The 14,649-nt window shown below is 40.3% G+C and overlaps 1 protein-coding gene across 4 annotated transcripts in view; it reads left to right on the top strand.

Annotated features, from left to right (window-relative positions):
• Window positions 1-14,649, top strand: part of ELAVL2 (ELAV like RNA binding protein 2) — a 201,205-nt gene that overhangs the window by 24,204 nt on the left and 162,352 nt on the right. For 2 of the 4 annotated variants that reach the window (XM_045043761.1, XM_019816046.3), the window contains exon 1: window positions 12,046-12,143. Coding sequence is in view for 2 of the 4 variants with exons in the window: in XM_019816051.3 (XP_019671610.1) it covers window positions 12,117-12,143 (27 nt within the window). In the remaining 2 variants the exon portion in view is untranslated. Of the gene's footprint in view, window positions 1-10,055; window positions 10,211-11,464; window positions 11,772-12,045; window positions 12,144-14,649 lie in introns of those variants that run through there. The other 2 variants (XM_019816051.3, XM_045043762.1) reach the window with 2 other exon arrangements.

Genomic DNA, 14,649 nt, shown 5'->3' with positions numbered 1-14,649 from the left:
CTGAAGCAGGCTCCACACTGTCAGCACTGAACCCAATGCAGGGCTCACTCTCAGGAACCATGAGATCATGACCTGAGCTGAAATTAAGAGCCTGACACTTGGAGCAGCTGGGTGGCTCACTCAGTTAAGCGGTCTGACTTCTTTTTTTAAATTTTTTTTTTCAACGTTTATTTATTTTTGGGACAGAGAGAGACAGAGCATGAACGGGGAGACAGAGCATGAACGGGGAGACAGAGCATGAACGGGGGAGGGGCAGAGAGAGAGAGGGAGACACAGAATTGGAAACAGGCTCCAGGCTCCGAGCCATTGGCCCAGAGCCTGATGCGGGGCTCGAACTCACGGACCGCGAGATCGTGACCTGGCTGAAGTCGGACGCTTAACCGACTGCGCCACCCAGGCGCCCCTAAGCGGTCTGACTTCTGCTTGGGTCATGATCTCACATTCCATGAGTTCAAGCCCCACTTGGGCTCTGTGCTGACAGCTCAGAGCCTGCAGCCTGCTTCAGATTCCATATCTCCCTCTCTCTGCCTCTCCCCTGCTCGTGCTTTCTCTCGCGGTCTCAAAAATAAATAAACATTAAAAATTTTTTTTTAATAAGTCAGATGCTTAACTGATTGAGCCACCCAGGCGCCCCTTATATACATAGGTGTGATGCTTTTAGGTGAAAAACAACTCAACTTACAAATCATATGAGGACTTTAAGGTACAAAGCAGATGAACATAAGGGAAGCAAAAATAATATGAAAACAGGGAGGGGGACAAAACATAAGAGACTCTTAAATATGGAGAACAAACAGAGGGTTACTGGAGGGTTTGTGGGAGGGGGGATGGGCTAAACAGGTAAGGGGCATTAAGGAATCTACTCCAGAAATCACTGTTGCACTATATGCTAACTTGGATGTACAGTAAAAAATAAAAATTAAAAAAACAAAAAACACAGACTATGAATTACAGAACTACATACGCCTTTAAAAAGACACATTTGTATAGGCTCCTGCATAACAATTTCTTTCTCAATCTCCTTAGAATTTTTAGTACATTACATGAATTCCCTAAAGTCAAAGAGCCTGGCATTTTTTTTTTTTTTTTTGTATTTTGTCTTCATGAATCCTAGAGAATAGAGGTCATTAGATACTTGTTTACTATGAGAAATTTATTTCTTCACTATGTAGATGTGGTAGGCAGAATAATGCTTTCCCATCCAAGACATCTGTGTCCCAACCCTCAGAATTTGTATATATATGGCAAAGGGGAATTAAGGTTTCAGATGGGATTAAGGTTGGTAATCAGATCACCTGGAGATGGGGAGAGCTTCCTGAACTATCCAGGTGGACCCAATGTAATCATTACAGCCCTTTTAAGTGAAAGGAGGAGACAGGAGAGTCAGTGTCAGAGTGATACAATGTGAGAAAGACTCCACCTACCATGGTGGGCTTTGAAGATGGAAAGGGGTCATCAGCCAAGGAAATAAGATTTTTCAGTAAAGCCTCCACAGGAATACAGTCTTCCCAAACCTTGATTTTAGCCCAGTAAGACCCAACTTCAGACTTGGGACCTGCCAAGTTTTGTGTTGTTTTGGGGCACCTGGGTGCCTCAGTTGGTTAAGTGTCCAACTTTGACTCAGTTCATGATCTCATGGTTGATGAGTTCAAGCCCTGCCCCACATTGCATCAGACTCTGCTGTCCGTGAAGAGCCCGCTTCAGATCCTCTCTCTCCCCCTCTTTCTGCACCTCTCTGTCTCAAAAATAAACAAACATTAAAAAAAAAAAAAAAAGGAAAATTCACTGTCATCTGGATCTACACTACACTGTCTTTCCAGGACCAGGCGAGTAACTCCTGTTTCTCCTTCCTCCTCCTACAATTCATTTTTAAAGACCTGGTTGGTAGGTGATGGGGCTGCCATGGCAGAATCTGTAGTGCATTAAAACAAAAGAAGACTGGGTGTCTGAATGCAGAAATAGGGAAGAGCTTCATTATCCTAGCACAGGCATTCCAAGGAAAGGTTTCCATCTTTTAGGGAGACTATTAGTGGGATAAAGGGGTGGAGCAGACAGGACACAGCAGGTAAATTCTGTAGCAAATAAATGAACAGATACCTAGGCAAGTAGGTGGTTGTTTCAGGGAAGTTGAAACACAGGTGTCCAGCACTAGGACAGGTGACAAATTAGTTGTCTGAGAGGGCATGCCAGACAGTTAATTGTATAAGGGTCTAATAATACCACGAACAAAGAAAATGGAGAACAAAGCAGGCCATTTCTTACTAGAAAACGATGGTCTAAGTAGTAAAACCTTTAGACTGAGTCAATGCTACGCTAAAAACTTCACAAACCTTGAGCCATATATTGCCTTTACCCTGAGATAAGTGGGGTGGAAGTTACACGCTTCCATCAGGGACTGGTATAAAGCTATCTGAGCAGGACCCAAATTTGTCAATATATACTGTGTTTGAAACATAATACTTCTGGTCCCCATTCCCACTGAAGCCTTTATTCATTAGATTTCATTGTGTGAGAGTAAATTTAACCAGATAAAATAACTGAGGCAGCATAACGCAGTATAGCAGACTTTCTCAACCTTTGTTACTGTGAACCCCCCACTACCTGGGGACTGGAGAAGATAACAAATTCACCAATAACAGTAGTTTACTACAGCAAGTTTTCCCATTTGGGGAGAGCAAGAAAGGACTTGTCTGACCTTAAAGGAGTCTGCTGAAAAAGCCCCTGAGGGCAATTCTGTTAGCTACCACCTGCTCACCCAGCATCACCAGGCAGAATCCTTCTCTCTACTCTGTTGAAAATCACTGGTGTAGTTTAAAGCTGACCACACTGTGAACCACACCAGGATTTACGTCCTGGCTCCACGACTAATTTGACTCAGCCTTTCTCAAACAACGCACAGCCCACCTACAGCAGAATCACCTATTATGCTCATTTAAAACGGATTCCTCTGCCGGTTAGAAACAACTCTGCGATGGCCTAGGGTCTCCATTTTTGCAATCAGGGTGAGTATTTGGCATCATAAAGATCGAGAGGCTTATACTATGAATCACTTTAGCCAAGTCATTGCACTTCTTTAGTTTCTTTACCTTGCAAAGTAAGAGGTTTGGGCTGGAAGGTATTTGTAATCCTTCCAGTTCCTACAGTGTGCCAGAGTGGAAAGATAGGGTCTTTGGTGCTAAAAAGACATGAGTTCCAACGTCAACTTCACCACTTACTGTGTGGCATTGAGTGAATTATTCAATCTGTATTATTCTCAATTTCTTCATTTGTAAAATGGGATTAATAACGACACCCAATTGCCAGGGTTATTGTAGGAATTAGCAATGGTATATACAGCAATGGTAGATTGAAATTACTTGACAATCTTTAAAATGATCTTTATAAAGCAAGTATCACCTCACAAATAACATGATGACGTCATTAAAATACTATCAGGGTTAAAGTTCGTAAGGAAGAACTGGGAAAGTATTCTACACAATGGGTAGGATGTATCAGTTCACATAGCGCTACATAACAAAGCCCCTAAAAACTCAGTGGTTTAAAACAGTAAGCATTTCCTATTGCTCATGGGCCTACAGGTCGGCTGGTCAGTTTTTCTACTCTTGACCGCATTATACTCAGGCATCAGAGGCGAGTGCTGTAGAAGGCTCTCCTGATCTTGGTCGGGCTCGCTCATGTGAATAAGTTGTTAATGACTGCAGGCTGGTGTGGATGGCCTCACCTAGGACACCTGGGCTCTCCTCCATGTGATCTCTCATGTTTTATAGGCTACTTTGTACTTGTTTCTATGGCAGTGCCAGGATAACAAGAGAGAAAAGTACAAGGATTCTTGAGGCCAAGGTACAGAATCAGAACACTGCCACGTTCTGTAGAGCAAAGCACTTCTCACAGCTTGTTAAAGTCCCAAGTCCACCTGAGTTTCTGATTCAGTAAGTCTACAAAGGCCCAATAATTTGCATTTCTAACAACTTCCCAGATGATGAAGATGCTGTCTGCAGATCACTCTTTGAGAACCACTAGGTATAAAGTGGAGTCTTCTCTATGTTAAAAAAAATAATAAAATACAACGTACCTAATTTTACTTTTATTTTTTTAAATATTTATTTATTTTTGAGAGCAGAGCGTGAGCAGGGGAGCGGCAGAGAGAGAAGGAGACACAGAATTCGAGGCAGGATCCAGGCTCTGAGCTGTCAGCATACAGCCTGATGGGGAACTCAAACCCACAAACCGTGAGATTATGACCTGAGCCAAAGTCGGACACTTAACCAACTGAACTACCCAAACACCCCTAATTTTATTTTTAAGTAAACTATTTCCTCCATAGCATAACTTGTATTATTCATATTTCTCTTCTTATAAAATATGAAAGTTTTAAAATCTACTTTTAGAGGACTTTGTTTTTTTCCCTTTTCCCTGAAAAACATAATTTCCCTTTTGAGATTGTACCTTGACACATAGTAAGCTATAGTCAAAAACTCTTGAAAGATTTTATTTCCTCTCTCCCCTTGTATCTCTTTACCCTTTCTACATTCTATCCTCCTCCATGCCAAATGCAGTGAGGTCTGTGAGGGGGGAGTCTTGCTGAGTCAAGTAAGAAAACTGTATATTTTGTTAAAATTAACTATAAGCAAATAATTGAATAACTGAAAAGTACATTCATATTCCACCTTCTCATTGAATAGTTGAAGGATGGGCACCAAGGAGTTAACTAACTTGCAGCCAGACACCAGTTTTTGTTTAATCACCTTACTTGATATGTCATAAACACACATGATCTTAATCAATAGTCATCTACCTTCTAGTGTCATCTTAGTTCTCTGAGTAATGAAATACCTCTGGAGATCTTGTAAACTCCAAGTTAATTGTGCCTTCCTGGTTCTTAGAAAATGCATCCAGTGTTTAATTCTTATTAACAAGTGGGAAAGAATTACCGGATTCTTATCTATTTGGAAGACATGCATTAGCTATATATATATTTTTAGAGAGAGAGCGAGAGTGAGCGGAGAGGGGCAAAGGGGGAGAGAGGGAGGGAGAGGGAGAAAGGGAGGGGAAAAAGGGAGGGAGGGAGAGAGAGAAAAAGGGAGGGAGGGAGGGAGAGACAGGGAGGGAGAGAGAATCTTAAGCAGGCTCCATGCTTAGCACAGAGCCCAATGCAAGGCTCAAGGCCAGGACCCTGGGATCACAACCTGAGCCAAAATCAAGAGTGGGACACTCAACCTGCTGAGTCATCCATGCACCCCAGACATGAGCCATTTATACTGAGGAAAATGAGACTTAGGTAGTTTAAGAGATTTATCTAGAATCATACATGGGAACAAGGACTGGTATGTTTCTACTGCACCACATTTTTCCACTGCATCAAACAAAATAAGTATTCAGATTACTCCATGTTAACTATCCACGATTAACTCATAATTAACTAATAAATTCATTTTTCATTTTATCTGTATTTCAAAGTGTCCAGGAAAACACCTTTATTCCATTAGTTACCATTCCCATTCCTTACATTTTCCCCCTCTTAGTAGATGTAGTTCTAAGTTGAGGAAGAAGAAAGGGAGATCAGAGAAGAGTGAACTTAATAAAATGTATATTTTCCAGAATGCCTTCCAAACTGTTAAAAGTAGAATTGCAGTTCTTGGTAGCATCTCCTGTAAACAGCCTAACATTCTTTACATCTTAAGTATTTCACAAACTCATTATTTGCCTAACATGGTATTATCCTAAGTGATGCTTGTTAATCACTTGCTATATTGCAAACATTACATGCAAAGCCCATATTTATTATCCTACTTAATATTCACAACACCTCAGATAGGTACTATTTTTATCTTCATTTTACAGATGAAAAAATAGGCCTCAATGATTAAATAATCACTCAAATCACACAACCAGTAAGTAGTCAGGTTGGAGCCCAAACGAAATTCTATTGGATTTGTAATCTTACTATGTTATTGGTGACACTCTTTTGTCTTGCAACTTGTGCTTTAAAAAATCAACTAGAGTAAGGTGACAGTACTACAAAAAATGGCTTTGAAACCATTGAACACTGAGCCTGTTTCAGAATAAGGAATTTATGACAGAATGGAAGGGGAAAGGTGAAAAGGAAACATCTGGTTTGTTCCAAGAAATTACCACTGAGCATAGCTAGGAGATTGACAAGTTTAGCTAACACATGTGACCAAGCGTGTGGATCTCCAAAGCAGTCCCCTTGGGAAGACATATGTTTATTTAAACAATGCCATTATTGCTACAACACATTTTTAGGCCCATTTTAGGTCAGATTATCTTGTGTACATACCTGTTTTTTAACAACAAAAATATGTATTCTCCAGTTTGTAAGTGAATGCTTACTTACTTTACTAGATTTGATTGTGAACAACTTTTTGGATATTTTCCAAAATCAAATCCAATCTTTAGAGAAAAAAATATGTCAACATTACCGGTATTCCCTAAAACTGTGATTCAGATTCTGAACATAAATCCTGAAAGGGGCATTTAAATTGTTTTGGCTATGGCAGCAAACTGGAGTCATCAATTAAATGTTTATAGTATTCCAAGGTGAATATTCTAAATATTTAAATATTGATACGTTCCCAGGTGACTATGCCTATGTTTTTGTTTGAAAACAACAGTACAGAAAAACAATGTAAAAGAGGAAAGATATTTGGACTAAACTTTTTTTTAATGAAATTTATTGTCCAATTGGTTTCCATACAACACCCAGTGCTCATCCCAAAAGGTGCCCTCCTCAATACCCATCACCCACCCTCCCCTCCTTCCCACCCCCCATCAACCCTCAGTTTGTTCTCAGTTTTTAAGAGTCTCTTATGCTTTGGCTCCCTCCCTCTCTAACCTCTTTTTTTTTTTCTTCCCCTCCCCCATGGACTTTGGACTAAACTTTAAGTTCAACCTACTATAGGACAATTATGCAACTTCTTCAAAAGAATTGTTGTTGTGATACCCTTCCTCAAATGATTCTTACAAACCCACTCCTCGTTCAATAATTTGAGATTATCCCATCTAGTACCAGTGTCCTGATTATAGGTGGAGTCTCAGAAATCTTTTACCTAGAATTCAACCTGTCATCCAGTGTCATAATAATCAAGGCAGAATTTAGAACCAGGAAACCACAACAGTAGCCAATATATCAGTTAAGAAAGCTTCAAGATACAGACTATTCAGCTATCTATTGCTTAAATAAAGCTTTTTTCCATATAAAACAGTAAGTCCAAAAATAAGTAGTCCAGCCCCAGCATGTCATCAGGAACCTGGGTTTTCCCCTCTTTCTTCGCCATCTTTCAGGGATTGGTCTTCAACTTACTGCTTCATAATTGCAAGATAGGTGCTCTACCTCCAGACAGTTCACAATATCTAGGTGAGAAACAGAGGGTAGGGAGGGTGTGCCAAAGGTGGTGGCAGCTGTATCTATTCCTCTTTCATTAAGAAAGCACAAGTGTTTCCAGATGACCCTTCAGCAAATATGTATTTACATTAAAAATGCCAGAACTGTCTCAAACAGCCACTAATGGTTCCAAGGAAAATTGGGAAATCAAATATTCAAATTTCCAGTCTCTGTATCAAAGACAAGGACGGAGGCAGTTGAGAATTTGTATTGAATGAGCCCATTTATATTATCTGTTTCAATAGGGCTTTTACCAGGCAGTGTGTTTTCACACTTTGTATCATTAAATCATCACAAAAGTAGGAGTTGGTCCTTGCCCTTTGAATTTTGCTAAAGAGAGAAGGGTGGCTTAAGGTGGTTAAGAGAATTGTCCAGGTCATCCAGCTTATAAGCATTGGAACCAATTTCTTTATGACTCCAGAAATCCTGCTAACATGGGCAAAGAAATCGTAAAAGCACAAGAATAATGCTGAGACACTGAACCTCCTCTTAGAAGGTTACATGCAGGATAATCTTTAGAATCCATACTGGATTCTTTCACGGTGATCTTGTTCTTACCTGTCACAAAACTTGTTGGGAAGTTCCTATAAGGAGAAAGTCAAGGTCGCTTGGGATTAAGCACTATATTTCCTTAGTCACTGAAGCCTTAGCATGACTCTCAACATTCACCTACTGGTGGGAGATTTACAGATGGTGAATTGCTTATTTAATACCTAGCTTATATATTTTCCAGACTTGGTTTGCTTTTATTGATTATAATGTATTCCTTGATGTATGCCAAAGAAACTGTTTTGTCCTCTATTTTCTCCTGCCACAAAGAGCAAGGCTTGAAATAAATCAAGCCTATAATCGTGTTAATAAAAATAGAACATGGAACATACTACCTTCTTCAGGTATTAAACACTGTTTTCAGAGTGTACTAATACTGTCATATAGGTTATTGTGGAATGTGCTAGAAAATCTTGGTAGGATAAGCATTTTGCAGATGGTAGATTTTTTTAAATTGCTTTTTAATTTTTTTAAATGTTTTATTTATTTTTGAGAGAGAGGAGAGAGAGAGAGAGTGCAAGGGGAGAAGGGCAGAGAGAGAGGGAGACACAGAACCCAAAGCAGGCTCCAGGCTCTGAGCTGGTCAGCACAGAGCCCAACGCAGGCCTCGAACTCACAAAGGGTAAGATCATGCCCTGACCTGAAGCTGAAGTCTGACACTTAACTGACTGAGCCACCCAGTTGCCCCAGGATGATTAAAACAACAACAACAACAACAAAAAACATATCTATAGTTTTTCTTTGGGCTTGATACATCCTTCCCTCCTAGAAAAATTTCAGTTTACATTTAGGTGTATGACTCTTGCCTATTTGGTACAACTGTGTTCCACACCAGGCTCAAGTTCTCATTAATGCTGAGTTGATGTGCCTTAATAATCTCCAACTGTGCTAACTTCTCCCAGGTGCAATCTTACATTTCACAAGGTTAATACATTTAATGTATACACTTACTGGAGCTGTTTTTATCACATCTTAAGATTTTCGTTTAGTCAAAGACCTAATTTCCAAATTTATTTTTCATTTCTTCTGTCTACTTTTTAAAGTGTCAAGGAAAACACCTTTATTCTATTAGTTAGCATTCCCATTCTTTCCATTTTTTCTCTGGTAATGATGAAGTTCTTGGTTGGAGGAACAGAAAGGGAGATGAGAGAAAAGTGAATTTAGTAAAGTGTCTATTTTCCAGAATGCCTTCAAAACTGTTGAAAAGTTCATGAGGGTAGAGGGGAACTTACCCAGCCAGCTAATGAGCTATTCTTTAAAAAAAAAAAAAAGTCATAGTAGTTCTTAACCAGGATATTATGTTCATAGAAAAGCACTTAGTATCATGCCCATCTAGGTCTTGAGGAATGGAGAGCTTTAATAACAACATGAACTTTTAATATTATACTTACAATTAATAACTTACTACAAAAGCCATTTGCTGTCTCTACTCACAACTATTTTTAACTGTTTACACAAATTAGTAAAACAATGTAAGTGCAACTGTTTAAGTTTTCATGCTCTTAAGAGGTATTTATGTAGAAATAATTATTTTGTTAATTATACAGAATTCTTATTATTCATTAAGGTATATCTCTAGGGATTTCTTCTAGGAATGCTTTATTAAGTCACTGTTACTGTCAGTCAATATATTAATAAGTCAATTTATTTAGATTTCTCACTAATTCTAACAGGTCTTCCTTCCTCCCCAACCTTTTCCCTTTATGTAATTATAGAAAATATGTGAACCTAAGTCTGGTACTACCTTCAAATCATAGAATTGTAAAAAGTTGTTGAAAGTCATTCATTGAAAAGAGAGGAAAGCCAACACCACACTCTTCTTTTCCTATGCTGAAAGTCTTCTGACAAGATCTTTCCTTCCCATCTACTAAGAGTGGTTTCTTATTAGAAACAATTAAGAATGACTGGTTCTCTTACCTTCCCCACATATCAGAAGCTTTTTGAGGACTGTCATAATCTTCTTCAGTGAACCCTCACATCCTAGAACAGGCTGCACAACCTATATACACAAATTTTAAGTGATTAATAAATAGCTAATATAAAAAAGGAGAGATGTTTTATTAGTCATAAATGTTCTATTTTCTCTCTTATTGCTTTCTTTTAGCTGCTATAACGCATCAAAAATGAAAATACAGAAGTGGATTACATAGTGTCAGAGACGTGGTGCTCCATGCACTCTAATAAACGCAAATAAATATCCACACGGTTCTGGAGAAATCACTCAGGCTGTTTGGAACAGGTGCTTTGTACAGCATCATGGTAAGTTGGAAACATAAAGTTAAGTGTAAAATAATGTATTTGTCCATGTAGGGAAATTAAAGCCCTGTAAGACTTTACTATACTTGCAATGTCAGTGCCCCATGAACTGGATTCTTATGACCATTAACAAAATTGAAAAGAAAAAAAAAGGGGGTGTCTGTGGATACTTTCAACAGGCAAGGAGGAGGCAGAGAAGCAAAGACCCAAGTAAGACCCCACAAAGGGGGGTCGAAAGGAGAGGCGTTTTTAGTGCTTTCTGCCTTCCAGGGACGGCGGGGGCGAGACAGAGAAAGGAATGAGGCGGGAAGGGTAATCAGGACCGTTAGCAGTCGAGAGGAAGAAGTAGGGGGTCGAGTCCCGGAGCTTATGACTTCGCTGCGCACCTGCAAGGGGGTGGGGTGCTGCTCCCGGCACAGGAGGGGCCCCGAACGGGGGGAAGCGGAACGGGGGCTTTGGCTCTATGGATACCCACCTTCCGGGGGCAGGACCCCTCGCTCGACGGCCTCCGACCCCGGAACTCCGGCACCCTGGCAGCCCCTCCCCGGCCGCCTGGGCTTTCGGTATGAGTGCTGGGTTCCTCCCTGCCTGGCTGCGGTGGTGGTGGGGGGGGGGGTGTCAGAGTGCAGGGCCCCTCCCGCAGTCACCTCCCGAGCCCGGGCCCCTCGGATTGGTTTTATTCCCCTCTCTTCGCCCTGCAGTTCGCCCCCTAGACGGTCCCTGGCCCAGAGAGCAACGCGGTCGGCGGGGAAGCGCTGTCCCGCGCCGCGCGGAGCCGCGCGGAGTTCGTGGTGCGAAATTGACGCACAGTTGCAAACTATCCACCAGTTAATATCCTGCTCGCTTCCGCACCCACGCAGCCTGCTCTTCTCGCCCCTCTTCCGCCTGTATTTTTGATTTTAGGATCTTCTGGTTCTTTAAGTGTTTGGATAAAATTGGTTTCCATGATCTACTGAGATTTAACAAACAAAAAAATGACCCGATGGTCCGATGGTTTTCATACTTTTTTTGAACGCTAACTGCAGATAATGTCATAGGGAGGAGGGGAGAGAGAAAAGTGTGTGTGTGTGTGTGTGTGTGTGTGTGAGAGAGAGAGAGAGAGAGAGAGAGAGAGAGAGAGAGAGAGAGAGAGAGAGAGAGAAACCGACCTAGGATAGGGGGAGGGCAGGGGGCTTCCTTCTCTTGGAGGACAGACAGAATGATACATACTGTCATTAACAGTTTTGACCCACCCAGACCCCACCCTTCGGTTGCATCCATCACACAGTCATTACAAAGGGGCAGCGCTGTCACACTGCTTGCCCTGCTCCTGGGGCTCTCGGGCTGGCTTAATGAGGTGCACCCAGCCGGGACTATTGTGCAGCGCGAATCAGGCAGGAACGCGACGGCAAGGATCCTAGCAGCTGCTCGCAGCAGCCCCGCAGCAGCAGCCAAGCCCGGACCTCAAGTGGATGGATGCCTCTGGAAGTGTTTTCCTGAACGAACCCATCAGGCAGTAGAAGACTGTGACAGGGCTAGTGAACTTAGATGGGGCATTCCTGTCCTGCAGTTGAGCTGGCTGGAGGCAAGTGCAGTCACTCGGGTAATCGCTGGGGTGCTGGGAGCCGGGGGTGATGGTGGTGGTGGTTTTAAGCCAGTCCTCAGTCCAAAGACGGCTTGGATCAATTTGCCCTCCAACCACTCAACTCTCCCTTTTACCTTTTGTTTTGTTAGCTTGGCTTTTTCCACCCCCACCTTCTCCCTCGTGTGGTGTGAACCGCGCGTCTTGCTCTGAGATTTGTGCATTTAAATGTAATTCTGATTGGCGAATGTTCTTTCCTTTTTGTTGTGATTACTAGAGATACTTTAGTCCTGCCTTCCCAGTTCTGCGCCCTGCACAAGCAGTTTTGAAAAATTAAGTGCAAAAAGCATGACAAAGCAATATGAGGTTGCCGTGGTAAGTGAACTTTTAAACCAAAAATTACCATTTCTTCTTGTATGCTCGGTCTGTGGGTGGTTTGAAGGGGAATCCTCACACACAAAGGGCTGGGGGCTGGGAAGAGGGGGTGGTGAAACAAAAAACAGAAGTTCTAATTTTGTTTTTGTTTTTCTAACTATGGTCAATAGACATGTTCTGCATTTATCTGGTTGATACTCTTGGGATGGTTTTGGGCTTGATGCATTTAAAGTGGGTGAGAGTTGGCAGTCTGCAGGGTTGAGGTGCTGGGGAGGAAGGAAAAGGGACCTGGGTTATTGTCTGGTTTTTAAAAGAACCCTGCAGCTCTGACTTCCTGAACTCAGCCGAGTAGAGTAGCGGGGTCATTCCTGATCCAAATCCTTAAAAGGGAGAAAAGGAACAATGGGGGGGTCACCCTGAGTCACTACAACTATCTTCGTGCCCTCACCTGCACTGTTAGACCTCCTGCTGTCATCCTCATTCCTTCTCAGGTAGCAACTTGAGAAGCCATCATTCTTAGATAATTCTAAACACTAACGGATAATAAAATAATGCATTTGGTAACGTCTTAAAAAGAGGTTTGAGCTGGAGAAAGGAATTGCTTACCACTCCACCTCTCACTTCTCCTGTCTCTTCTCCTTGCCCTCTCTCCTTTTACACTAAAGAGTACAGATTTGTTGAAGGGTCCTTCCCCAACCTCCTCTCCTAAAACCTTTTTCCTGTTTTTAAAATAGGAGGTGTATTCTACAGAAGGATTTCTGAGTTTTGCCCCCTTATCTAGTTCACTTTCTGAGACTAGCTATCCAACTTAATATTTGTGGTATACTTAACCAGTTTGAGTTTGGTAAAGGGCTCAACCTTTCTCCTGGAAAATTCTAAATTGTTTGACCAGCTCTGACTTAAACAAACAAACAAACAAACAAACACTAACAGTGCTCAGTAGTCTTAACTTTTTCTGTTTGTGAATCTGGTTGCCTTTTAATTTGTCAAGGGCTGTTGTCATGGAGATGACTAGGATGCCCTATTTTGGAATGGACCCACACATTCTCTGATGAGGCAGGCCTTCTTTAAGCTTTCTCATTTGCAGGATGGGATGGCAACAAAAATGCCCCGTGAGAGTAATTGTATTCATGTTTTGTTGAAATCATTCTTAATTATCATTTGTATGTTTGCAGATATAATTGCAAATGCTTACATTTTTCAAGATCTATTCTAAAATATTTTGAAGTTATTATAAACTTCCTCTGATCATAGAAAAACAGGAAATAACTTTTTAAACTGATTCCATATTGCAACAAAATTATTGAATTTTATTGGGCATATAGTTTAATAACTTTTTTTAACAACTGACTTATTTTTTGTCTCTTGATGTAATTTGCCAGTAACTATGGAAGGAAAGTGACAACTTATGCAGCTGGATCACCACTGTTGCTTTTAGTCTTGCTATTTGCAATCTCCATGTTTAAAACAGTTTTCTGTTAGAAATTTGAAACACCAAATGGCTAACTAAACTACTAATTTGTTGATACAAGCAGAATCAATTTGGTGAAACTATGAAAAAAAAATCATAGAGGAGTTTAAATTAGAATCTAGTATTTTATATGTTTGTAGTAGCAAGAGTTTCAGTTGGGAAGTTTGCTTTTCTTTTGCACTGATATTCTTGGACTACAGATAATCAACAATATGTTTAACTCTATAATTTGTTTTGGACCATGCTACTCAATTATCATACCTATTTAATTTTGTGATTAATCTTGATCTATACTAGTACTGCTTGTTTTTTCTAATAAACACCTTAAACTGTATTTATGTGAAGAATATAAACAAAGTAAGCATTTACTACTACTACTGTACAAATATTTGCAAGTATATTTATGGCCTGTATATATGCAAAATTAGGTTATTTTAACATTTTGGGAAAAACACTTTTAGTCAGAATTATTTTACAATAGTCATAATCTCATATAAGCCCTCAACTTTACTATCACTTTCTATCTCCACACTGAAAATAATGTTTCACTTGAAGATATTCATAGAAATTATTATTTAAAATAAGCTGGGTAATTGAAAGTTGTCTAAATGATAATACTAGTGCCTATAGTTTAATATCTTATAAGCATACTTAGATTATTTAATGCCATCTTTCCTGGCACTTTCCCTCATTAATACCACAATTCTGTGGCAATTTTAGATTTGCTAAATATTCTCAATATGAAGAATTCTTTATATCAGAATGTAATATCATTTCTTTCCTCAGTGTTCTAATTATATGGCATTTGCACATTAGAAATGCAGTGGCCGTGTTCTGATATTTTCCCTAAATCTCAATCCATTAGAGTAAATTTTACAAAAAACAGAAGGCTTATAAAGTTCATAAGAACCAAATTCTAAGTGTTTTCAACTAAGCAGTAGTCTCATAGAAATATTCATTGCTTCCCATAACATCGACTCACTTTATGTAAATAGGTATCATAAATAAAGGACCAAAATAGATGACATAGACATA

Source organism: Felis catus, chromosome D4 (assembly GCF_018350175.1).
Source record: "Felis catus isolate Fca126 chromosome D4, F.catus_Fca126_mat1.0, whole genome shotgun sequence".
Taxonomy (NCBI): domain Eukaryota; kingdom Metazoa; phylum Chordata; class Mammalia; order Carnivora; family Felidae; genus Felis; species Felis catus.
Note: the sequence above shows the minus strand (reverse complement) of the source record. Positions and strands in the feature narration are given on the sequence as shown.